We start from the raw sequence: 27,492 nt of genomic DNA on the forward strand, positions 1-27,492 counted from the left end.
TTTATTATTTGCTGAAACATGTCCATATCCTAGGTATTTTTTAAACAACTATGTAACTTTTTAAACAGACCTCTTATGAAATGGCAGAAATGTACTGAATCGACGGACCTAACATAATAAAATTCTTTTAGAATTTGATCCTAGATAATGTATGTCAATGCAGCATTGAATATCTCAGAATATTAGTTTTTGGTGGTATTCCAAACTTTTGTTGAGGTGTGTATATTACTTCTTAATTAAAAGGAAAACACTATCTGGAGGCATTGGTTGTAGACCAAACCTCTTGTTCACAAGTTGCAGGGTTGGATATGTGATCAATAAGTATGATCACAGAAAATTAAAAACATTACAACTTTAAAACTCTACATGCTTTTATTGTTCATTCAAGATGCAAGAGTTTGTTTCAGATGTGTATACCTTTAACAGTCAGTAGCAAATTAACAGGAAAATGGAAATCAGGGCAAAACAATGACCTAGTCGAGGAGCAGAGTTGGAACACGACTAACCAGGTGGCCAGCCAAGTTGGCGGCCACCAAGGACATGAAGATGTAGATGATAGACAGACTGACATCCATCAGCACCATCATTGATAACTAGACGAAATCCTTGGCTCAGTCCAACATCCTTTGCAACCTTCCGTGCCACAATCATCAGATGACCCAATAACTGAAATCAAAGAAATCACTGGTTAACGAACAGTACAAAGAGCAAAACAGAAAAGGGCAAACCAATATATATGAGTTAATACATGTTCAAGGTAGCACTATCTGAGAAATTTCAAGGAAATTTGCTGAAAATTTGTATCAAAACTAACCAAGGACTTTTAAGGCTGTTTAATCGGAACAATATCTATTAGCTATAACACACCTTCATCATACCATTCTGCACAATATATCCATATCAATATTAAATATGTAACTCTATACCAAATAACTTGCACAGAATTATGTCAACAAATCTCATATTTACATTTCTTTATCATTAATCTATGCTTTACATCTCTTTCAGATTTACCTCAATAGTTCCAAAGCAGTGACCACCTGGAGAAAGTAGGTAGGTAAGCGAGCTCCACTTAGGCATTTCAGGAACAAACTATTTCAAATATTACAAATAATAGCTTGTCACTTTTCAGAGACTTATCTAGATCCAAGTATCCAAATAATATATATCAGCTCTCTGTCACAGTCCTATTCTGCTGGAATCACCCAACTAATCATCCGAGATATCAAAAACACGAGTTAAAAAAATATTTAAACTTGAAAACTATACTGTAGGCTACTATACATCACACGAGCTACTGAAGTTCCAATCTCGATATAAGTTTTGTGATCAAGCAATGGTACAAAATAAGGGAAAGTCTAAAAGAAATTGCTCAACAATCTTGAGCTACATCCCATTCAAAACTTGAAAACTGTAAATGAATCATCTGAAACAAAGTACTTAGGAATCATAACAGACCAACACTTATAATGAAACACACAACCTACGCATGCAACAGACTTTGTGAAATAATTCCTTTTTCTGTCATATTGCGAAGATTATTTGCCTGCTGTTGTGTTGCGTCTTATATGTTTGTCTTTAGGTCAATCCGTTCTGCAGCACGGGATAACAGGATGGGACAGTTTGATTATCACTATCATTACACCATTAATGCTAGTACAATAAAACCTCGATGCATCGTTTTTCAAGGGGGAGGGGAGAAATGAGGACGGATGTGGAAAAACGATAAATGCTGGGTGATGTAAAAAATAGGGGAAAAGCAAAATAATAAAATACGGGTTCTGTATTTAGACACTCTTTTGTCATGTAAAAATAGTGTACACATGTACACGCAACAATGTGCAACACGCTCCCAACTATGCTCGAGCACATACCCAGCTCACACATTTTTTAAATTTACTTGAGGGAACGCAAGTATGAAGAGGGGAGCACCCACAACTCACTTTCATTGACTTCAATATGTCGCACACAGCAATGGAAACCTCAACAAGGAAGTTTGATATAAACCTTTTCTTTTTTTGCTAGTAGCTTTACGTTGCACCGACACAGATAGGTCTTACGGCGACGATGGGATAGGAAAGGCCTAGGAATTGGAAGGAAGCAGCCGTGGCCTTAATTAAAGTACAGCCCCAGCACTTGCCTGGTGTGAAAATGGGAAACCATGGAAAACTATAGTCAGGGCTTACAGTGGGATTCGAACCCACTATCTCCCAGATGCATTGATATTTTTTTTTTTTTTTTTTTGCTAGGGGCTTTACGTCGCACCGACACAGATAGGTCTTATGGCGACGATGGGATAGGAAAGGCCTAGGAGTTGGAAGGAAGCGGCCGTGGCCTTAATTAAGGTACAGCCCCAGCATTTGCCTGGTGTGAAAATGGGAAACCACGGAAAACCATTTTCAGGGCTGCCGATAGTGGGATTCGAACCTACTATCTCCCGGATGCAAGCTCACAGCCGCGCGCCTCTACACGCACGGCCAACTCGCCCGGTATATGCATTGATATAAACTAGCATGTTTTTCAGCATTGATATAGACTGAGAGTGAGCTACGTATCTGTAAACAGGTTACTAAACCTCTTATTCTAATGAACAGGACGTCCCCGCATATTTGCGGCCCAACAATGCACTTTGAATTAGCTCATAAAACCGTTGGACATAAGTGTTATGTAGAAATCATGGGGCCAGGATAAAAGCCCTTTAACCCCCAAAACTGTACCATATGTATATATCTTAAAACGTTAAGTTTTTTTCTTTAGTATAGTGGCATTCACTAAAATGTTTTTCGGCATTGATATAGACTGAGAATAAGCTATGTATCTGAAAACAGGTTATTGAACCTCTTATTCTAACAAATACGACGTCCCCGCATATTTGCTGCCCAACAATGTACTTTGAAACATCTCATAAAACCATTGGACACAGTATTGGCATTTAACATAGATATTCGAACTTGACACCAGAATGCCAGTGATTCTTGATAAACTCTTAGAAATGTATCCAACATCAGCAAATATAATTTTTGAAATATGTCGAAATCATGGGGTCAGGAAAAAAGCCCTCTAACCCCCAAAACTGTAGCATATGTATATATCTTAACCTTAAGTATTTTTTAGAATAGTGGCATTCATGTTTATTTTAATGGCATTCTTGTTTAATTTTAGTAGTATTTATTCTGTACAGTCGCTATTAAGCAGGTTCTTCAACAGCTGAAGGTCGAAACCAGTACTGTCCTTTTATGTAAATAATATTGACACTATGTAAAATAAAGTATTGATTAGGTGGAGAACGCATCCTTCATACTTGTGTACTTGAACTATCAATACGGGCTATGAAGCTAATAGATTATAGTATGGGTTTCGCAATTTCAAAAGGAAGCTTGGAGCCGAGGGTCTATTTGTTCGCAAGCTATATTAAGAAACGGGTTGCTACATGACACACCCAACCTTCACGTGCTTTGTTTAGAACAAGGAAATGATGGAAGACACGGCGTGGACCAACGGACCTCATTTCGGAAGCCTGGCAAGAGGCTAGGATATCATATGACATGAGTTTGAAGTGATCGTCTGGGACACGATGATTTGAACCAATGAAAAGGTAGCATCATTCTAATATTGGCTATACACTGGTTAAAGCGAGAGCTGGCCCTGAACGAGAACAGGACAGCGTCTGAGAAGGCGAATTAATAAAAGTGACCAGCATGTGGGTTAGCGACCCTTATTCGGTAGGAGTCTTCAAAGTAGTAACGCCGTGAGAAGTGTACTTACGGCGAGTGCGGAGTCAGGTATTGTGTGTCTTGATCGTGTGGGGACTTTAACATTTAGCTCAATATGCTCAGACTTCACTTAATTACTCATGATTTAGGAGCAAGCTATGAATATTTGTAGGCATGGGGGCCTGTAAGAACAATGCCGAGACAATAACTTTACCTATATGCACTAACATTTCTTGGTGGAATTGAACTCTGATAAATTTGCAATTTAGTGTCTTTAAATTTCAGACGGAAAGAACAGTTTCGGTATGAACATTTATGTGCATAGTTGCCTGCCTATTTAAAGTAGATTTTCCGAGGACACGAATGCCACAGTTTCTAGTCCAGCATTGTGTACCGTTTCCAGATGTTGAGCTGTGACATAATACAGCTGAAGTGCGGAGTGAGTGGGAAATGGACCTAGTTACAGTGTTAGATAAGCGGTGAGTTATCACACGGCTGAACGGGAACTGGTTTTCACTGTCAAAAGAAATTACCCCGACTGCGGTAAATAGTAACTGGCAGGTTGTATTGACGCAGTTGTGATACTGTGAATGAACGGAATGTTATAGTCAAGGTCCGAACCCGCAGAAACAGGAAAACGCAGGGAGAACAGGTTTTCTACGTCAGGAAGGTGAACCATGGACTGAACGAGTTAAGGCATCACAGTCAATATGGCTGGCCAGAAGGATTGGGCTGACTGCAAGCGGGAGGCCGAATCAACAAAAGACGAGTATTACATTTACAATGTAATAATGTATTTATGCACGTGTTTTAATGTAGAAAAGGGGATAGATTAGTTTATTATCTTATTTAATTTCAGTAGGTTTAGCTGTTGGTTGGAAGGATTACTTCCTATTTCAGTAAATGTAAGGAAGCTTGTATATTTAAATGTAAATAACTGCAAAGTACACGTGGACCAGCTGCATGAGGTCCCAGCTTCCCTTTCCTTTTATTGAGATTTTATTTTTTTTTGCTAATGGCTTTACGTTGCACCGACACAGATAGGTCTTATGGCGATGATGGGATAGGAAAGGCCTAGGAGTTGGAAGGAAGCGGCTGTGGCCATAATTAAGGTATAGCCCCAGCATTTGCCTGGTATGAAAATGGGAAACCAAGGAAAACAAACCATCTTCAGGGCTGCTGACAGTGGGATTCGAACCCACTATCTCCCGGATGAAAGCTCACAGCCACGCGCCCATAATCACACGTCCAACTCGCCTGGTATTGAGATTTCATAGCTGAGTGGTTAACATCATTTTTTTTTTTACAAGCCAGTTTCTTGCTTTTAGCCTTGTTTATTTTTTGTTTTCCTTTGGTGTTTGAGACACAGTGAACGTCTCAGTTTAAATGTAAAAAAAAAAATTTAAATTGAAGTCAGGAAGGACTAGATTCAGGAGCCTCCGTGGCTCAGGCGACAGAACACCGGTCTCTCACTGCTGGGTTCCGTGGCAGTTCAAATCCCGGTCACTCCATGTGAGATTTGTGCTGGATAAAGCGGCGGCAAACAGGTTTCTCTCCGGGCGCTCCGCTTCTCCCTGTCATATTTGCATTCCAGCAACACACTGCAATATCATTTCATTTGTCATTCATTAACCATTGCCCTGGAGGAGTGCGACAAGCTTCGGCAGCCAGCACAAATCCTATCCTCGTCACTAGATGGGGGCTTCATTCATTTCATTCCTGACCCGGTCGAATGACTGGAAACAGGCTGTGGATTTTCATTTTCAAGTACTCGATTCCTTAGATAACGGGATTTCAAAGTGTACGAGAACATGCCACCACGTTTCCTCTGATTTATTGCATGCAGTGTGGATGAGGATAAGTGTTGGTGGAGCTTGGATCCACAACCTTTGGGTAGCGTCATCTTCATGATTATTTGAATGTAAATATGGGTGTGAATTTGTGATTGGTTCACAATTTTCCTCAATCGCAGTTTTGTATTCCAAGTTCCGAATATTAGAATCAGTTTTCTTTAAATCTTGCTATTATTACTGCACCGGGAGGAACACCTCAACCCCGTGCATTTAAATGAAGTGCCTTGAAGAACGCTATCTAACACAAAGTTGCAACAGCTATTTCAAGATGTGTCTATAAAAAAAAACTTATTTCATGCACCCTGGTGTAAAGTGGAACAACTAGAAATTTAAAGTAATTTTGTGTTTATAGGTTTTCTGAACTGAATTTACTTTTTTTGTTTTTGATACTTCAAGGTTCACAACACTTCTTACTCATCCTGCCAGCTTTGGAGTCCGGCCAATCAAAAATTTTGGGTATGTATTTTTCTGCCAATCATAGGCTTCTTGTAACCTTTCAAACTTTTCTTTCTTCTCATGTAAAAGTTCGAGTAAATCAAGTGTACCTAACTGAAATTCGGGAATAGAGAGTGTGACACCCTCTCGAGTTCCTTATCAACTTGTATTTGAGGTGACTATAAGCTGCCTTTGTGGGTCCGTGGTAGAGTGTCGGCCTCCAGATCCCAAGATAGCGGGTTCAAACCCGGCAGAAGTAGTCGGATTTTTGAAGGGCGGAAAAAAGTCCATTCGACACTCCATGTCGTACGATGTCGGCATGTAAAAGATCTCTGGTGATACATTTGGTATTTACCCGACAAAATTAATTAAATCTCAGCCATAGACGCCCAAGAGAGATCCGGTTTACTCTAGATCCGCTAGATGGCAGACAGAGTAAACCGGAACGTCGAAATTGACGAGCAGACAGCCAGATGGCGTCAAATCGAAATGTCTGCAAACGGTAGCTGAGGCCATACGATTATTATTATTATTATTATTATTAAGGTGACTATGTTTTTGTAACCGTTTTCTATCTGTAGCCTTGTAACTTAAATTTCCTCCATCTAGTAACCTCAGTAGTATGGGATAAGCTCCTGTACCGTCGGGCAGTGAGCCCTACTAGGGTTTCAAACTTCCAAGTATCCGTGTCAAGGAGTGCAAGTGTCTGACTCCGCATCATTTTGATTTTCGGGCCAGTAACTTAACCTGCTTTTGTCTTCCCACCAAGGCCCGGTAGAAAGAGTGTTTCTATACTCCTGTAAAAACTTTTCTGTAAAGTGGTTAAACTGTTGAGTGTTGAAGACAGTGATATCAGTTTGAACTATTAAAGGTAGGTTGTGCCTCAAGAGGCCTGAAAGTGTGAAATTTATTGAGCAAAGAAGCTCTAATCTCTGAGATAAACTTAAAGGTTGCCTTGATTAGGCTGTAAGGGTTTGGGAGCGCAGTCTCCTTGGTAGATCTGCAGAGCATAGAGGCTCTATCTGTAATATGTGTAAATATTGAGGTGCCTTTGGAATGCCGTAACCTGTAACCGTTGGAGCAAAGTGCTCTGGAAAATTGTGTTTTATCCTGTAAAAGAAATTGGGAGATAGGGAGCTCAAACTGTAACTAATCTTTTCTAGGTTTTTCTGTTTTTTTCTACTTTGTACCAAACTAGTTCTGTACTTGAAATCATGTTTGTTAAAAATTAATATCTGAAAGGAAATATAAATTAATTTTTAAAGTTTTAAATGAATCTTTCGACTGTTGTAGATAGACCCATTCAAACCAGCACCTTCTTCCACCTCTTTGTTCCACGTAAACAAGTGGTAGCAGAGCATGGTTGAATGGGTCTAGATAAAGCCCCTTTTGACGGCTGAATGTAGAACTTGCTCCGAACTCTAAACATTTTCTTGGTTGCTGGAAATTTCCACAATTGTCTAAATTTTCTACCATCATGTCATGTCCTCAGGAAGTTTCGCTCCTGGGTACTTGTGCACGAAGGAATTGATTTATGAGCTAATTAGGAAGGTCCAATCTGCAGGCACGTTTGTGGCAGATATTGCTAAACTTAAAGAGTTGTTAGAACTTCCCATCTGAATCCCGGTATTTGGGGAAAAGGACATTGATGAGGCTCTATCCATTACCACTGATAATACCATCGAGCAAGCATCTGTAGTTAGTTTTTTCTTGAAGAGAGTGACCCTTCTGCCAACCAACTTAAGAGAGTTCAAGCTAGACCGTTTCATTTTTATAATAGAACTAGGGAACCATTGTCTCTAAAATTGAAGGAGGATCATGCTAAGGAAGCAAGCAATCTGAACACCTATCGGATATGTCTAATAGGGTTGGTCAACCTTTGTTTGGGCCCGCTACTCCTAAAAGCGACCAAGTTCCTATGATAAAACTTTTCTACTGAGGAGGAATCTAGTAGAGTGATTGAGAGTAGAAAATCTGTGGCTACTCAACAAACATCTGCCCCATCGGTAACAGAGTCGGGTCATCCAAGACAACTTCCACCGTTCTTCATGACTAATGCTGGGGTTGAATCCTCTTCACCTTCAATGCAGTCCCCTATTATGTCGCCCGGTTTCAGCAGCTTACCACACCCCTTGGCTATGTTGCATAAGGGCATTTCTAAGTTTTCAGTAAATTCAACTAATGAAGTAATTTCTTTCCCAAGATTTTTAGTGGAATTTCAAGACCATGCTTTAGCGTTTGCTCTCTCTAATTCTCAAATACTTCAAATTATTTACCCATATTCCATAGGCATCCTTTCAGACAAAATAGTTAAAGTAATAGGTGATCAATCATCTATAGAAGATTTCCACGCCCATCTACTGGCTAGCTTCATTCCGGTTAGAGCCATGTCACCCTTAATCCAAAAGTACTACTTTAGAGTACAGCAGTTGGACAAAAACCTTGCCAACTTTATTCAGGATATTAAGTCTTACACCAGGGTATTCGCTCTTCATTTCCCTAAAGACCAAACTGTGCAGACGATTGTAGAAGGAATTTCTCCGCCCTATAGGTCGTACCTATGTTTTGCATCTCGACCTCAAACCTTCACAGAATTAGAGGCAATGGCTGTGTCAGCCGAAGGAGTAAGGTACGCCGACATATGAGATGCCAAGGAGCCCCCTCCGTCATCAAATTCTTCTCGGCCACCACCTCGCTTAACATTTCCGACACGCAAGTGTTATGCGTGTGGATCTACGGAACATTTTCGAAACAAATGCCCCTTGATAAAATCTAGTGGGACTAGGAACGGAACAGATCCATCTCAAGGTTGCTTTAAATGCGGCTCATTTGCTCATCTTGCCCAGAATTGCACCAATCTTAACATCACACCATATTGTTCGACTTCTGGTGCTGCCTTCACAAATCCAAGTGATAGGAAGTGGCTAGTGTCATCAGCTGAGTCACCATGTTCACCTTCCCGAGGCTCAGCCCCGTTAAACCAAGTAACAATTCATCATTTGAAGGCTCTACAGAATGCCTCAGAATTGTGGCAGAGACCCCAGGATTTTTGCCATTTCTGAAAATTGAAGTAAATAACGAACCAGTCATGGCTCTATTAGATTCAGGAAGTGTGTTCCATTATTTAGGAAGAGTGGTATTCTAAATTAAAAACCTTTTGTAAATTTCCAGACTATTGTTCCTCTTCTGCTAAATGTGTTTCGGCTAACTCATCTCCATTAGAAATTTTAGGTTTCATTTTTGCTAAAGTTCGCATTTCAGAATTTAGCTGGAAGGTGAAGTTGTTTGTCACTAAACAATTGTCTTGCCCTGCAATATTGGGGGCCAATTTTTTGTCCAATACTGGTCTTGTGCTCGACATTCAGAGCAAGTTGTGCACCGTCAAGTTTGCTATTAACTGTAATATTTCCCTTTTGAAATGTAATTCTGTGTCATGTTCATCTGTTTTGCCTACCCAGAGTGAGATGTCGTTACATCTTAGGCATTTACCTGAGGAGCAAGCTGAAAAAATTACAAGTTTGTGTCATTAACTAGCCTCCATATTTCAATATTCTTCGGGGATGTCTGTCTGTTAGGTCATCAGCCCAGAGGCTGGTTGGATCCTCAAATAGCGCCACCAAAGGTTATGCGGTTATAAGGAAACCCCAAAAACCAATGGCAGCACCAAAATGAGGCGTACTAGGCAAGACGAGGAGTGAGGTAGTTTGCCATTGCTTTCCTCACTGGGTCAGAAAGTACTATTGCAGCACGACTGACCCTATGAGCAGCACCGTTCATAACACTCAGATGCACTAGTCATGCTCTGAATGTCATTACTCAGCACTACCCACTACCCCAGCAACTTCCATATTGTCACAGCCATGGATGTTGACTGGGACTTCAGTGGAAGCTACACTTTACTCTGGGATAAAAAGTGAAAAATTTAAAGATCTTGGAAGTTTTCCGTCCGTTACAGGCTAAAACGAATAATTTTGCCAAATTTCAATTTTCTTTCTCGTCTGGCAGATTATGCAGCAATTTTGATTTTGGGGGAGAGGGGTAAAAATGAGGACTTTCAGGAACTACACCAAAAAATATGCAGATGGTCATTATTACCCCTCAAACGCGTAGCTGTACGAAAATTTCACCAAAATAGTCAATGTACAGACACACATACAGTTGTTACAATTTTATTTACTCCACGTACATCTTTTGGGCTATGTCCGCTGGACTTGGCCTGAGAAACCGACCTTACATAATGTACCGGGCGGTACACCTCTATGCCGCACATTTAAATCTTGCGCCAATTAGAACTCCTCTACAGGAGAAACACAGAACTTGGAACTAGATCTACTTAAACTACTTCTCAGAAGATATCACCTCCTTAATTTTGTGATTGTGAAGTTTCCAGTACTGTATAAAATTCTACATGTTTTGTTTACCATTTATTAAGAAGTTAGGACTTTCTGCAACAGATGTCGCTACAAAAACTATGATCATGCACCCTGGTGCGAAGTGAAGGAACCCTTTTTGAAGAAATTTTGTATTGTTAAGTTTTTTCTTTACTAAATTGTGTTCGTTCATTTGTGGGTTGGCAATATTGATCTTTTCTTTCCGCCAGGTTTGAATTCAGCCAATCCCTAATTTCTGTAATTAATTTTTGGCCTATCACAGGCTGCTTCTTCAATTTGGTGTGTAACTTTAAGCTAGCCAATAAAATTGAGAGCGTGTGGCTAAATTATTCATGAAAGGTCTTGAACTTTCCCCAAGGGTTTATGAACTGCGGATTTTTATGTCTCTTGGCCATTTGATCAACATCTAACTGTGTGTGTGTGTGTGTGTGTGTGTGTGTGAAGCAGGAGGCGGGTGGTGCCTCTTTCATCAGACAGCAGTTCTTCAGCAAGGTAATGGCCGTTTAACATCTTTATTTCTTGCTAGCTCAGCAGTTTAACCCGTGGGAAAGGTCCGAAACTTTTACCATGTAACCTACTTTTCTAAAAATGTAATTTTCTGCCAGCTTATGTAAAAACTTCATAAAATGTGTAACTGTAATTCAGGGATAGAGAGTGATGCTCTCTTTCGAGCTCTCCATTTTGGTTTGAGGTGACTACATTTTGGTAACTGATTTTTTTCTCTTCCTTAATGTTTTAAATTTCTTTTTTATATGGGTCACCTCCACAGTTTGGGAATAGCCCCTGTTTCATCGGCCTAGTGCCTTTTAGGTTTTAAGAATGCATGTTTAGGAATGCAAATACACGCCTCCATTCAACTTGGTGTTTCGGGCCATTTACTTAACCTGTTCTTTTTCTGCTAAGGCCCAGTAGGTTGGGTATGAGATACCCCTGTTTCATTTGTGTAAGTTGTGCCTTGATGGCAAGTAATTGTAAAGTCTGATATTGCTTTGAATAGGCTGGAAAAACTGAGAGTGTGTCAGCTCTTTTCAAGTGTTGTAAAAGTGCCTCTGGGAGGCTTGATATTGTAATTGCGGGAGCAAGGGCTCCATGTATTAGGGGATTTCTGCCCTTAAGTAAAGTGGTGATCTTTGTAAATTTGAGCGTGTAGCTCAGGAAATGTAAGTGAGGGGCTTGAAGCCCAGGACTTGTAGAATTCAGTGCCTTGTATTTTACTTGACTTATTTCTAACTTGCCTATGGGACCTGTTATATTGTTATTCGTTGATTTTTTGAAATTCTAAAAAAAGAAAGAAAATTTAACGTTTGTTAAAATTTTAAGGGACACTGGGACTGAAATTTTGGCAAAATATATGAAAAATATTGATTTTCAGTTTTTTCCATATTAATATACTCCTGACCCCTGCGGATCAGATAGCATTTTTTTAACCGAATTCTGCCATTTTTAAAGCTCTAGCATAGCTTTTAAATGCCTGGCGTGCAGTCCTTTAAACGCCCACTTTCGTTCGACTCACGATCAGCGCACATTAGTGGTGTATTCAAGGATTTTTTTTCTTTATTTCATTTCATAGGAATAATTCAAAAAGGGCTCCTACATCTGTCGGACTGCATTGTGCTGCTTTCTAGTGGAGGAATGTGTCAACCATGTAGCAAAGAGAATGGTAACAGGCTTGCGACAGGTGATACAGACTTGGAAGCTGAAAGGTGTACAACTTGGTGGTCGTACAGGAGGTCTTACTAATGCCACGATAACAAAACTTGCAAATTATTATAGGAATGCAATAGTACAAAACATAACTAATATTGCAGATATGAAGAAAGCAGTGTACGTCACTCTATGCCACTGTCAACTGACAGTAAGCCCAGCACAGAAAGTGTCCTGAAGGTTCCGAGTCTTGGTGCTTTTACAGTCAAGTATCACAGTGGGTAAAACCCCACAGAGCCATGACAAAATGGCTGTAAAGCTTTCAGAACCTTTAGTTGTAAAGATTATGCCTGTTGATGAAAGGCTGGCATCAGATGAGCTACTATCCAGATGCATCCAGGGTGCTACTCAAAATCTGAATGAGCCTCTGCATTCTGTTATCTGGAGGAAGTGCCCAAAATAGATTTGTATTTCATGGAGAGGACTTGAAATTGCTGTTTGTAATGATGTAGCAGAATTCAACATGGGATTTAGTGCAACAAGAGAGTTGTAATCAGGAATAATACAAACTTCAGTATCTCATGTCATAGCACAGGCACTTAAAAGATGTGACAGTTGCAGGAAGTATGAAAGTCTGCGGTCATCAATGGAGAAGCGAAAGGCATGTCGACGGAAGGTGAAATTGACCAAAATGAAGGAAGGTGCAAAACAGAAGAAGGAGGGTGACACCTATGCTGCAGGACAGTTCTAATGTCTTTGGTAACCTGAAACCTTGTAAATTGTCCATTATTTCAGAAAATTGCCTTTTTTTTTCTGATTCACTTTTTCAGGCATTCAAAATATTACACGCACCATAAATCTCATGATATTGCTTTCAAAATGTGCATATATTATCTTCATTGCAATGTCTATAAACCTGCGGATCGATTTTAGGATTGCATGTTTGGTCTGGCTGCAAAAAAATTTCATACTTAAAAAATTGAAGATTTTTTTGTACAATAAAACTTGGATATGAAAATAATTTATTTCTTCATACTCATTAATACAATCCAAAAATGAATCCTTAGGTATCATCCAATTGTTTTAGTGCAACAGAATATTACCTAAAAGTTACACTATTTTGATTGGTTTATTGCGGCAGACCTTTAAAATTCTTGAATAATTTGCACATATAAATGTACAAAATAATTAATATCTCAAGAACTAATCAACTTGCAATGCTCAAATTCTCCACAGTGGTTTATATTATAACTATTCATAAGCATGTAAAATTTCAAAGCTATACCTCCGTTTATACAGAATTTGGAAATTTCAGTCCCAGTGTCCCTTAAATTCCATTCTCGACTTTGTAGTTAGACCCGTTCACCCCGGCACATTCTTTCACCTCTGCGTTCCACAGATATCCCGGAACACATAATATCTTCCTTACTAACCCTCGTGTCGAAAAAAAGCACATGAGAAAAAAAAAATTAGAAATGGATTTCCATCAAGTTTGGTCGATTTTCAGTCAGGTTGGTCTTGTACTGTATATATTGTGGGAGAGTAAAATCACCGTTTGGTTCCCTATAAAACCCCAGTCCATTCTGGGAATTTGAAATGGTATTGACCTTAAAACCTACCCTTGGGCAGGTGGATGCTAAATATAAAGTTGGATTCAAATATCTTCAGTAGTTTTCAAGTTGTAAGAAATACGCTTTACATGCACCCACTCTTGCATTAAGTCCGGTGGGACTTGTACCGAAAAACGGTCTGTTAATGATATCTCCCTTATTAATCCTGGTATCAAAATTATGTACATTAGAAAAAAGGGTTAGAAATTAATTTCCATTAAGTTTGGTTGTATATATTTTGAGGGAGTGCAAAATCACGGTTTTGGTTTCGTATGAAACCCTCAGTCAGTTCAGGGATTTAGAAACAATATTTGCCCTAAAACCTACCCAAGGACAGGAGGATTTTAAATATGAAGTTTGGTGGAAATATATCCAGTAGTTTTCAAGTTATAGAAAGACAGACACCCCAAAGTTAAAATATATGCAGATGGTCATTAATATACCTGAAACGGATAACTGTACGGAAATTCCACCAAAATAGTCAATGTACAGATACAGTTGTTACGATTTTATTTATATAGAAAATATTGTACTTATTCTGCTGTATTTATTCATAAATACATATTTTTTACTCTCAGTGGTTATGTTCTACTTCTTAGAAATTCCTGCTCACTTCATGATCCTAGTCTCTGTACTCTATTTCACGACAGAAATTCTCTGACCAGACAGCTGGAGCCAGCAGAGTTTCATTAAGCCTGCTTTGCCCCTCCTCTAGTCCATATACTAACATGAAATTTTACCTGAAACTACAACAGTCTGCCAAACTTTTTTAGACAGACAGACGGTGTGGAGTTCTCATTTCAACTAATAAGATGCATTCCAAACTTGTTTGGAAAATTTGAGAGAAACCCATACCTGCAGACATGCATTCGCAAGTTATGAAAGATACTGTGACAGCAAAACACATGAAATGTACATCATTAAAGAAGCAGACACAATGTTTGCTTCACAAAATGCAAGGTTTGAGACCTGGTCCAGGTCTCAGAAGATATTTGTCAAACATTTCTTGCAGCCGATGTACTAGTTAACAAACTGCTATGTGAAACGTTACAGAAGTACGTCAAACTTCAACTCCCTGATGAGTCAACCCACGTACGTATTATTTAAAATTTTACTCAGGGGGTGATGGTGGCGGTGATTATTGTTTTATAAGGAAGTATCTTTATTCTGAGACAACTCACAGAATTCGTGGTAAAATGAGACTATGGAGTAGGTCTGTGGGAAACTGGGAGTGAGATTTCTAGATCCTAATGGGTGGGTAGGAGATAGGGATCTGTGCTCAGGTGGCCTTCACTTAATCCGCTGTAGTACGTATAACTTAGGAAATTATAATTTTTTTTGTTGCGATTTGCTTTACACAGCACCGACACAGGTAGATCTTATGGCGACAATGGGATAGGAACGGCCTAGGAATGGGAAGAAAGCAGCCGTGGCCTTTAATTAAGGTACAGCCCCAGTATTTGCCTGGTGTGAGTATGGGAAACCATGGAAAACCATATTGAAGTGGATTCGAATCCACTATCTCCCAGATGCGAACTCATAGCTGCGCGCCCCTAACCGCACGGCTAACTCGCCCGGTGGAAATTTGTTTAGAAGGGTTATAGGGAAGTAAAATTTAGGGAAGCAGGGTGGTCTAGGGAGTGGTGATAAGGGTACAAGGAACTGTCAAGTAGGGATGACATAAAAATGTTGGCGTTGAACTGTAGAAGTATTATAAAGAAAGGAATAAAATTAAGTAATTTAATAGACATTTACTTACCAGATGTAGTAAAAGGAGTTGAATCATGGCTGAGAAATTATATAATGGATGGGGGGAAGGGGGGTATATATTCACTGTGGTGAAAGAAGAATTTGTAACCTATGAAAAAGTTAAAGATGACAAACATGAAATTCAAGATGTAAGGCTCATTTCTAAAGATAGTAGGAAACTTGTCTTTGGAGAGTACAGACCGGGAAAGGGTAGTGCTGACGCTGATTCAGAATTATTTGATAAGACAATTGGCTATGTGGGAAACAATATGGAAAGGAAGTGATTTTAGTGGGTGATCTCAACTTGCCAAATGTCAATTGGGAAGGTAATGCACACGACAGGAAGCATGACCAACAAATGGCAAATAAGTTAATATGGGAAGGACAGCTGATTCAGAAAGTGATGGAACCAACTATAGGGAAGAATATTCTGGACGTGGTGCTGGTGAAACCAGATGTGCTCTATAGAGAAACCGAAGTAATGGACAGTATTAGTAATCACGAAGCTGTTTTTGTTGTAGTTAAAAATAAATGTGACAGAAAGAAAGATTTTAAAAGTAGGACTATTAGGCAGTACCATACGGCTGATAAAAAAGGCATGAGGGAGTTTTAAAAAGTAACTATGACTGGTAGAAAATGGTAAGTAAAAATGTAAACAGACTCTGGGTTGGGTTTAGAGCAATTGTTAAGGAATGTGAAAATGCGTTTATACCTTTAAAGGTAGTAAGATATGGTAAAGACCTATTATATTATAACAGAGAATTAAAAAGACTGAGAAGGATGTGCAGGCTGGAAAGAACTAGAATTAGTTCTTAAGAAATTGAATCTAGCGAAGAAGAAGAAGAAGTCAGCTAAGTATAACATGATGGCAAGCATTATTGGTAGTCATACAAATTTTAGTGAAAAATGGAAGGGTAGGTATTAGTACTTTAAGGCAGAAGCAGGTTCCAAGAATACCGGTATTCCAGGAATCATTAAACAACAAGGCGTGTGTATATGTGAGATTTACAAAAGGCAGAGGTATTCGTTTAGCAGTATGTAAAGAGATTGGTGGTTGCAAGTATAATGTAATGGTAGAGAAGGTGGGCAATACTAATGTTTTGAAATTTTATCTACGATAACAAAGACATTTATAATAAGACACGAAAGTTGAAAATCAGATGGAATTGATAAGATTTCTGTGGAGATACAAAAGACAATGGGTTGGGATAGAGTACGATACTTGGAGTACTAATTTGATTATTTAAAAAAAAAAAAAAAAAAAAAGACCTAAGACCTTGAATGTTTGATTATTGTTTGCATAAAGGAGCTATAACAAATGAATGGAGAGTTGCTATAGTTGCCTAGGGTGACAAGACATCAATCTGAAAATTACAGACCAGTCAGTTTGACATGCATTGCATGTAAGCTTTGGGAAAGCACTCTTTCTGATTATATTAGACATGTTTGCAAAATTAAGAACTGGTTCGACAGAAGGCAGTTTGGGTTTAGGAAAAATTATTCCACTGAAGCTGAACTGGTAGGATTCCAGCAAGATATAGCAGATCTTGGGACTAATGGCAAAACTGAGGGCTATTTGACTACACAAAAGAGTGACTGAATGGATGGCTATATTTCTAGAAAATAGAACTCAGAGAATTAGAGGAGACAAAGCTTTATCTGACCCTGTAATAATTAAGAGGGTATTCCTCACACACACACACACACACACACACACACACACACACACACACACAGAGAGAGAGAGAGAGAGAGAGAGAGAGAGTCGGACCTTGATATCTCGAACCTCCATTACTCGAATTTTTGGTATCTCGGAGTAACTTAAATTTCCCAGCCATCTGTCCTATTCTTCACGTGTATTTATTTCTCTATTACTCGAAATGCGGTTACAAGAATTCCTCGATTTCTCAAAGCAAACATTTTATACCTTGAAGCAAAAAATACTCTAACTTGAATTATGTGCAACATTACCTGTGCAATACGGCATTTGTAGTTTGTGAAGAACAGATGACAAGTAAAGAAAGGTTTACAGTGATGCTGGGAGCTAACATGACAAGAACCGAAAAACTAAAACTTCTAGTGATAGGAAAATTGGCAAAGCATCGCTGTTTCTTGGGTGTGAATTAATTGATATGATATAGATGTTGATTCTAATAGGGATTCCCTATGGGAATCAACATCTATATCATCTGATGGCCAGGCAGGCATCAATTTTTGAAAATGAGACTAAGTCTCATAGTGCATTGGCACTACCGGTGGCTCCAAGTAGCCTACACAGTGGCCTCCACGGTATGCACTAGCCATGCATCTTGGTGGGTGTGCTATTTACCAACTGATGAGCCCGATTTAGCACACTGGAATAGGAAAACTTAAAACGGTCCACCTTTTCAATACAAAAATGTTATAGTTTATTTATAACCTGTATTTGCACTTGGAACTAGTTTCAACGCTGTTTTGCGTCATCATCAGCTAAAATGTGGGAAATAGGCTAGCATGTAGGCATTTATATTACACAAGGCGTTACATTAAACAATACACATCTTATAAGGAGATAAAAACAGGGACGAATATAGAAACAAATGAATCGTTGAGAGAGCAAAAGTTATACATAATAAAAATAACCTTAACCACACATCTTGCAGTGCGAAAGTGTTCTTCTTGAATGATTCCTGAATATAAAACACCCGCGCACACATTTCTGAAGAGCCAGCAGGCAGGACAAAGTAAAGTGAAACCTTAAGAGTTCTTCTGAGAAGAGTTCATCATTTTTTCTATGTTCCGACTAACTAATGAAGTCTCCCTTGAGTTCCTGATAAACATACACAACAGGAAATTCTCCTTCACTCTCAACAATAGCTATAAAGACCAACGGTAAAATTTCATTTTAAATATTGTGCAGAGACGTGAAAGCATGATTTTGAACAAGATATAACTCCTTCATATAACCCAATATTTTACACAAGGTGTTACATTAAATAATACACATCTTACGAGGAGATAAAAACAGGGACGAATGTAGAAACACATGCATCGTTGAGAAAGCAAAAGTTATACATATTAAAAATAAGCTTAACCACACAACTTGCAGTGCGAAAATATTTGCCTTGAATGATTCCTGAATACAAAACGCACGCGCACACAACTTCTAAAGAGCCAGCAGGCAGGAAAAAGTAAGGTGAAACCTTAAGAGTTCTTCTGAGAAGAGTTCATCACTTTCTATGTTCCGAATAACTAATGAAGTCTCCCTTGAGTTCTTGTTAAACATTCACAACAGGAAATTAAACAATACACATCTTACAAGGAGATAAAAACAGGGAAAGTTATACACTGGAACCATACTCTAGTTGGGGTCTTACCAGAGACTTATATGCACTCTCCTTTACATCCTTACTACAACCCCTAAACACCCTCATAACCATGTGCAGAGATCGGTACCCTTTATTTACAATCCCATTTATGTGATTACCCCAGTGAAGATCTTTCCTTATATTAACACCTAGATACTTACAATGATCCCCAAAAGGAACTTTCACTCCATCAACGCAGTAATTAAAACTGAGAGGACTTTTCCTATTTGTAAAACTCACAACCTGACTTTTAGCCCCGTTTATCAACATACCATTGCCTGCTGTCCATCTCACAATATTTTCGAGGTCACGTTGCAGTTGCTCACAATCTTGTAACTTATTTATCACTCTATAGAGAATAACATCATCCGCAAAAAGCCTTACCTCCGATTCCACTCCTTTACTCATATCATTTATATATATAAGAAAACATAAAGGTCCGATAACACTGCCCTGAGGAACTCCCCTCTCAACTATTACAGGGTCAGACAAAGCTTCACCTACTCTAACTCTCTGAGATCTATTTTCTAGAAATATAGCAACCCATTCAGTCACTCTTTTGTCTAGTCCAATTGCACTCATTTTTGCCAGTAGTCTCCCATGATCCACCCTATCAAATGCTTTAGACATGTCAATCGCGATACAGTCCATTTGACCTCCAGAATCCAAGATATCTGCTATATCTTGCTGGAATCCTACAAGTTGAGCTTCAGTGGAATAACCTTTCCTAAAACCGAATTGCCTTCTATCGAACCAGTTATTAATTTCACAAACATGTCTAATATAATCAGAAAGAATGCCTTCCCAAAGCTTACATACAATGCATGTCAAACTTACTGGCCTGTAATTTTCAGCTTTATGTCTATCACCCTTTCCTTTATACACAGGGGCTACTATAGCAACTCTCCATTCATCTGGTATAGCTCCTTCGGCCAAACAATAATCAAATAAGTACTTCAGATATGGTACTATATCCCAACCCATTGTCTTTAGTATATCCCCAGAAATCTAATCAATTCCAGCTGCTTTTCTAGTTTTCAACTTTTGTATCTTATTGTAAATGTCATTGTTATCATACGTAAATTTTATTACTTCTTTGGCCTTAGTCTCTTCCTCTATCTCGACATTATCCTTGTAACCAACAATCTTTACATACTGCTGACTGAATACTTCTGCCTTTTGAAGATCCTCACATACACACTCCCCTTGTTCATTAATTATTCCTGGAATGTCCTTCTTGGAACCTGTTTCTGCCTTAAAATACCTGTACATACCCTTCCATTTTTCACTAAAATTTGTATGACTGCCAATTATGCTTGCCATCATGTTATCCTTAGCTGCCTTCTTTGCTAGATTCTATTTTCTAGTAAGTTCCTTCAATTTCTCCTTACTTCCACAGCCATTTCTAACTCTATTTCTTTCCAGTCTGCACCTCCTTCTTAGTCTCTTTATTTCTCTATTATAATAAGGTGGGTCTTTACCATTCCTAACCACCCTTAAAGGTACAAACCTGTTTTCGCATTCCTCAACAATTTCTTTAAACCCATCCCAGAGTCTGTTTACATTTTTATTTACCGTTTTCCACAGATCATAGTTACTTTTTAGAAACTGCCTCATACCTGCTTTATCAGCCATATGGTACTGCCTAACAATCCTACTTTTAAGACCTTCCTTTCTATCATATTTATTTTTAACTACGACAAAAACAGCTTCATGATCACTAATACCATCTATTACTTCAGTTTCCCTATAGAGCTCATCTGGTTTTATCAGCACGACATCCAAAATATTTTTCCCTCTGGTTGGTTCCATCACTTTCTGAATCAGCTGTCCTTCCCATATTAACTTATTTGCCATTTGTTGGTCATGCTTCCTGTCGTTCGCATTTCCTTCCCAATTGACATCTGGCAAATTCAGATCTCCGCTACAATCACATTTCTTTCCATGTCGTTTCCCACATAGCTGACTATCCTATCAAATAATTCCGAATCCGCATCAGTGCTACCCTTTCCCGATCTGTACACTCCAAATATATCAAGTTGCCTATTATCTTTAGAAATGAGCCTTACACCTAGAATTTCATGTGTCTCATCTTTAACTTTTTCGTAGCTTACAAATTCTTCTTTCACCAGAATGAAAACTCCCCCTCCCACCTTTCCTATCCTATCTCTACGATACACACTCCAGTGCCGTGAGAAAATTTCTGCATCCATTATATCATTTCTCAGCCATGATTCAACTCCTATTACAATATCTGGTAAATATATATCTATTAAATTACTTAATTCTATTCCTTTCTTTACAATACTTCTACAGTTCAACACTAACAATTTTATGTCATCCCTACTTGATTTCCAATTCCCTGTTCCCTTATCACCGCTGTTAAAAATAATGTATTCAGTATAAGCCCGTAGATACAAATGATTCAATTTATGTGCTATACATGCTCAAAAACGGTATTCTCTATATCTCGAAATTTCAATAACTCAAAATAAAATTTAGCTCCCGAGGTGAATTGAGATATCAAGGTTCCACTGTATGTATGTGTATATATACATATATCGTCGCTGCCGGGACAAAACCTCCTATGTGAAATATTTTTGCTTATAACTTTGGCCGGTAAGGTTCTGTCATCTAAGATGCAATATTGTGTGCATATTGTCAAGGAATTCTTGCTCTTCATAATGTATGTGCTGCGGGTCAGTATATCTCCAAAAACAACATCACATTGGAGGTTTCGTCCTGGCAACGATATATAAATAATATGAGTAATTACAACAATTACAATTTACTTTATGTCACACCGACACAGGTAGGTCTTGTGGCGACAATGGGATAGGAAAGATCTAGAGATGAGAAGAAAGCAGCTGTGGCCTTAAGGTACAGCCCCAGCATTTGTCTGGTGTGAAAATGGGAAACCACGGAAAACCATGTTCAGGGCTGCCGACAGTGGGGTTCAAACTCACTATCTCCCGGATGCAATCAGAGATAAGGCTTTTTGCAGATGATGTTATTCTGTATACAATAATAAATAAGTTACAAGATAGTGAGCAACTGCAAAATGACCTCGATATTGTTGTGAGATGGAGAGCAGGCAATGGTGTGATGATAAATGGGGTTAAAAGTCAGGTTGTGAGTTTCACAAACAGGAAAAGTCCTCTCAGTTTTAATTATTGCATTGACGGGGTGAAAGTTCCTTTTGGGGATTATTGTAAGTACATAGGTGTTAATATAATGAAAGATCTTCATTGGGGTGATCACATAAATGGGATTGTAAATAAAGGGTACAGATCTCTGTACATGGTTATGAGGATTTTAGGTATTGTATTAAGGATGTAAAGGAGTCTGACTCGCTGGCTGAATTGTCAGCGTACTGCCGTTTGGTTCAGAGGGTCCTGGGTTCGATTCCTGGCCGGGTCGGGGATTGTAATCGCTTCTGATTAATTCTTCTGGCTCGGGGACTGGGTATTTGTGTATGTTCCAACACTCTCCTCTCCATATTCAGCCAACATACCACACTACCAACTGCCACAGAAACACGCAATAGTGATTACATGCCTTCATATAGGGTTGGCGCCAGGAAGGGCACATAGCCCTAAAACATGGCTAAATCCACATGTGCGACGCAGTTCACACCCGCGACCTCACAGGTGTAGGAAAAATCGGTAGAAAAGGAGAATTAAGGATGTAAAGGAGAGGGCATACAAGTCTCTGGTAAGACCCCAAACAGAGTATGGTTCCAGTGTATGGGACCCTTACCAGGATTACTTGATTCAAGAACTGGAAAAAATCCATAGAATAGCAGCTCGATTTGTTCTGGGTGATTTCCAACAAAACGGTAGCGTTACAAAAATATTGCAAAGTTTGGTCTGGGAAGATTTGGGAGAAAGGAGACTGGCTCCTCAACTAAGCGGAATGTTCCGAGCTGTCAGTGGAGAGATTGTGTGGAATGTAGACAAATGAGTTTGATTAGTGTCTTTAAAAAATAGGAAAGATAAAGTTGGAATTCAAGAGAACAAACTGGGACAAATATTTGTTTATATGAAGGGGAGATTTTTTTTTTTGCTAGGGGCTTTACGTCACACCGACACAGATAGGTCTTATGGCGACGATGGGATAGGAAAGGCCTAGGAGTTGGAAGGAAGCGGCCGTGGCCTTAATTAAGGTACAGCCCCAGCATTTGCCTGGTGTGAAGATGGGAAACCACGGAAAACCATCTTCAGGGCTGCCGATAGTGGGATTCGAACCTACTATCTCCCGGATGCAAGCTCACAGCCGCGCGCCTCTACGCGCACGGCCAACTCGCCCGGTAAAGAAGGGGAGTTTGGGACTGGAATAAATTACCAAGGGAGAAGTTCAATAAATTTCCAGTTCCTTTGCAATCATTTACAAAAAGGTTAGGAAAACAACAGATAAGGAATCTGCCACCTGGGCGACTGCCCTTGTAGTGACTGATTGATAAATACCATCAATACTGAGACAGTCACAAATACTAACCTAATTGTCACCACCAGTATTAAGATTGCTGCATGACCCAACTTCAGATCTGACAATACTCAGGTCGCGGCACAACCTAATCTATCTCTAAACTCGGGTCAATTTCATAACCAACTAGCCAATAGTCTGACATAAAACCAAGGGGCACACTCTCATAAAGAAGCTCTGTGTTAAGCACCCCTGACATGTTAGACCAATGGATTTTGTAACCAGCCATGACATCCACAGCAACTTAACCCTCCCTATCAGTGATCTTGACAAAGGCGGTAATAAGTATTCAGATCGCTGTGCAACCTAACTGAACTCTAAACTATGACGCCACTACAGAGCTTTGCAGTGCACTACACATTTGCTTCATTGGCAGCCACATAAAATCATCGACTAACACCATGCTGAGTGGAGAAAAGCGAATGAGGAGCACGCGAGAGGAAAGATGGTATAACATCAGTGTTATGACAACTACACTGCCCAGTGTACTTATGGCCAATGGTTTTACACAGATAATATAGTTTTTATTTTGAAAAAAAAAACAAACATGACAGATTTGGCAGGAGCAAAGAAAATGGTAGCTGAGTTGATTCCTATTGGCAGTTAGATGGCAGAGTTGTCACCGTATGCATTACTAGGGAGTTCGCCTACTGACAACTGAAAGTTCCTGCCAGAAAGTTGAAATGTTTTGCATGAAAGATCGTTGATACTTTCTCGCTCTCTCCAATGAAGACGGTGTAAATAACAGTCTTATTTAAAACTCACCTGTGACAAGTCGTAGTGTTGGACACAGACCAACAATCTGAACAATTGCCTGTTAAGATTGAAGGTTATAAGTTTATAAATTCAATTCTGAAGTCGGCATGAAATATGAAGTGCCACTTAATAAAACCAATGCGTGTGTATTATCACCACCATCATCCTATATTCAACAGTGATACAATCTTCTACATTTATGCCTGTACATAAGGTGAGTGTTTATCTTTATTCTTCACACTTGGTACAGCATGTAGATTAATATGCTACAGACTAGTGTTGACTGAATTGTAACAAAACAAAATCGCTGTATTGTGTTAATATAGTTGGGGTGTAAACTTTCTTCTATAGAATCTTACTTGACTACTGAAACAATATTACAATACTGCACAGAACGCATATGCAGATTACGGCATCGTTGTTTGAAAAGGAAATCAGCTGACGCAAAATGTTGACAACGCAGCTCAGCTGTTCCAAACTCCTGCCAAATGTCACGTTTGTTCTTTTGAAATCAAAACTACCTATAATAAATATATAGAGCATAAACTGCAGTGTGAACAAACATTCAAACATTACTGTAAGTTACAATGCCTCCAGGATGTCATAGGCACGTTTAATAGTCTCTGATAGTTACTATTGGTAACTGGTTCGGTAATGCTTTACTGGTGGAGGATGCATGTTTAGGAAGGAGAAAATCGTGGAAAAAATGATGTGAAATGATACTGTACCGGAGGCACACCCACTCCGTGTATTTAAATTAAGTGTCTTTTAGAAGGCCACCTATGACGTTTACTTCAAACTATGTGGTAGAAGAATTTTGAACATTTTTCGACAGAGGTCTCTACTGTCAACCTAGGTCCTGCAACATAAATATGTTAGGTAGGTATAGGAGGAATGAAATTCACAAATTTTTTTAGTGAGAACAATAGTCTAGTCACCAACCAATAATCCAATCAAATAAGACCAATGATACTGTCACTAGTCACACCTAAGTTGGCACCCTTGTATGGCCTGTTTTCACATCCTGCAAATCGTACCATGTTGGATTCCTAACCTCTCCTTTGAACTCCATTAGTATAGTTTTACCACAGATTCAATTCTGGTTTTGATGATGATAGCTCTTTAAAGGGTCCTAACATCTAGGTCATTGGCCCCTAATGGTACGATATGAAACGAAATGTAATGACAATTTAAAAGTCCAAAATCACCAACTGACCAGAATTTAAAACATGAAGAAGAATGAATGAATATGAATTTAAAACAATCAGTGGATCTGACCCACAATGCCCCACATTTCCAGAAACTAGCGTTAAACAATGGTATTACTGACCAAGGGACTGCTTCTAAAGCACAATCCTGAATCGATGATGCTTGTAGTCTAAGGGGGTCCAAAATATCACTAGAAAAGTAGAACCATGGTATTTGTCATGTTGCAGTACTAATCAAAAGTGGCGTAGACTCACGGTATTCTACACATTACGGTACTACTCACAGGTAAAGTAAAGCATACATGTAACACAGACCTATGGTGTTTCTCACATTGCAGCGCCATTTACAGGCAATGCAAACTTATGGTGTTCCTCACACGTGTACTAAACACAGGGATTCGTACTATCCCCTGGTGTTCCTCACATAGTGGGTACTAATCATAGGCGAGGCAGATCCATGGTGTCGCTCATAGAGTGGTACTAATCACAGGTACTGTAAAACTCACCCTAATTCACACACTGTCGCTACTAATCACAAAACTATTGTGTACCGAACATAGTGGTACTACAGGTAAGTAAAAGCGACCCATGGTGTTCCCCGCGTGGTGATACTAATTACAAGTAGTCTCATGGTTCTAATTCGAGCATCCCTTGGTCACCCCTTCTAGTCGTCTCTTACGACAGGCGCGGGGTACCACGGGTGTATTCTTCGTCTGCGTCCCCACCTACAGGGGGATGTGTGTTTGGCCAGCGAGAGCTATTTTATATAGCTCAAGTCCGCCGGCAAGCCACTTAGGGTCCCCCTACCTGCCACGTGGGAGTATCACCTCTCCCCCTGCTACGGTAGCGTAGTAGGTTCGTGGCAATTTTGGTTTTTACAGACAGCACTGTTAAGACCAGCTTAAGTGATTGTTCAGTGACCTTAATACTTAAACAGTCAGTGTCAAAAAACTGACTGACTGGTTAGGACACTACTACACCTGAAAGCACTGTCTGTATATGACAAAAATCATTAAACATACCAATAATGTCCATCATCATCACATCTTATGTTCCTTGGCACTAACAAATTTTCTGTTACAAGGTCAATGGATGGGATGGTTATGGGTAATATACATATGTTTGATATAAATATTGGCTTTGTCTCTTCTTTTCTCCTGATTGGTTACATTTTGACACATGTTGCAGAATGGAATGGAATAGAATGGAAAATGGCTAGGAATGGGAAAGAAGTGGCCATGGCCTTAATTAAGGTATAACCCCAGTATTTGCCTGGTGTTAAAATTGAAAACTACAGAAAACATCTTCAGCGCTGCCGACAGTGGGGTTCACACGGACAACTCGCTTGGTACAATGACAGTCAATTTTGACAACTTATCTTTAGTGAACGGAAATGCCCTCATAAATTGCATGTGAATATAAACTCAAATATTAGGAGATGAAGTAAACACAATGCTATCTGCACTGATATGGTTAAAACCTTTGATTCAGCAGATTACAAAATATTCTAAATCGTATGGTGCTCAGAACCCATTTTTGTCATAATTTTCTTCATGCAGCAACAGGACCTGGATTATCGAAACGCTTACCTTGGAAATTTCACATTTCTCCCAATGTTATGTTTCAATTCCAAGCCCCCACGTGTACAGCGAGCGGAGTGTGAGTTAACGCGACCGTAGGTGTTAAGACCAAAACAATTATTTTTACTCTTCGCGATTATTACATTTGATGACAATAATGCCATAACCAATCACAACGTGTGGAAAAGTCCAAGCAGTCAGTTAACGAGAAACAGTGTTACGCTCGCCATTACGTTACTTGCGAGTGAAATAATATAAATACGCGGCATCGATGGGCAGTGATAATTGCATGGCCCCTAGTACTGCACCTTAACGAATCGAGTATTACTTGTCATGCAAAATAAAACAAAGCTAAACTTACCTGCTCATCAGATTCTTCGGCAAGAGATAACTGAGCAATTGGCTTGCGAGGAATCACCAAAAAATGAGTAGGAGCTTGAGGATTGATGTCGTGGAAAGCTACACACTGAGCAGAAGGAAGAATAAACTTACACCACTGCAGTTATGAAATTTCTATTTCATAGGTAAAGCGATTTATCTTACCTTATCGTCCTCATAAATATAGTTACATGGTATTTCTTTCCGAAGAATTTTCCCAAAAATGGTATCGCCACCGGCAGAAGCAGTTTGAGCTTTAGCAACTTCGTCTGCCATTTTTGAAATCCTAATCAAGGATAATCTAAACGAAGACCAACTACAACTATATTGTTGTCTGGTCTTA

At 39.2% G+C, this 27,492-nt stretch overlaps 1 protein-coding gene across 1 annotated transcript; it reads right to left on the reverse strand.

Moving 5' to 3' along the window:
* Positions 1-350: 350 nt before the first annotated feature.
* HINT1 (histidine triad nucleotide binding protein 1) lies at positions 351-27,492 on the reverse strand. The gene is made up of 3 exons (XM_068227593.1): positions 27,315-27,492; positions 27,133-27,237; positions 351-666 (listed from the first exon to the last, which is right to left on the reverse strand). Exons 1-3 carry the CDS (start codon positions 27,423-27,425, stop codon positions 502-504), a joined length of 381 nt encoding a protein of 126 aa, XP_068083694.1. The 5' UTR covers positions 27,426-27,492; the 3' UTR covers positions 351-501.

Source organism: Anabrus simplex, chromosome 5 (genome assembly GCF_040414725.1).
Source record: "Anabrus simplex isolate iqAnaSimp1 chromosome 5, ASM4041472v1, whole genome shotgun sequence".
Classification (NCBI taxonomy): Eukaryota; Metazoa; Arthropoda; class Insecta; order Orthoptera; family Tettigoniidae; genus Anabrus; species Anabrus simplex.

Coding starts and splice junctions, on each gene's coding strand:
- HINT1 (XM_068227593.1), bottom strand. CDS start 27,425: ATGGCAGACGAAGTTGCTAAAGCTCAAACTGCTTCTGCCGGTGGCGAT. Junction 27,238..27,314: donor ATATTTATGAGGACGATAAG/GTAAGATAAATC, acceptor CCTTCTGCTCAG/TGTGTAGCTTTCCACGACAT. Junction 667..27,132: donor CCGAAGAATCTGATGAGCAG/GTAAGTTTAGCT, acceptor CTTTGATTTCAG/TTATTGGGTCATCTGATGAT.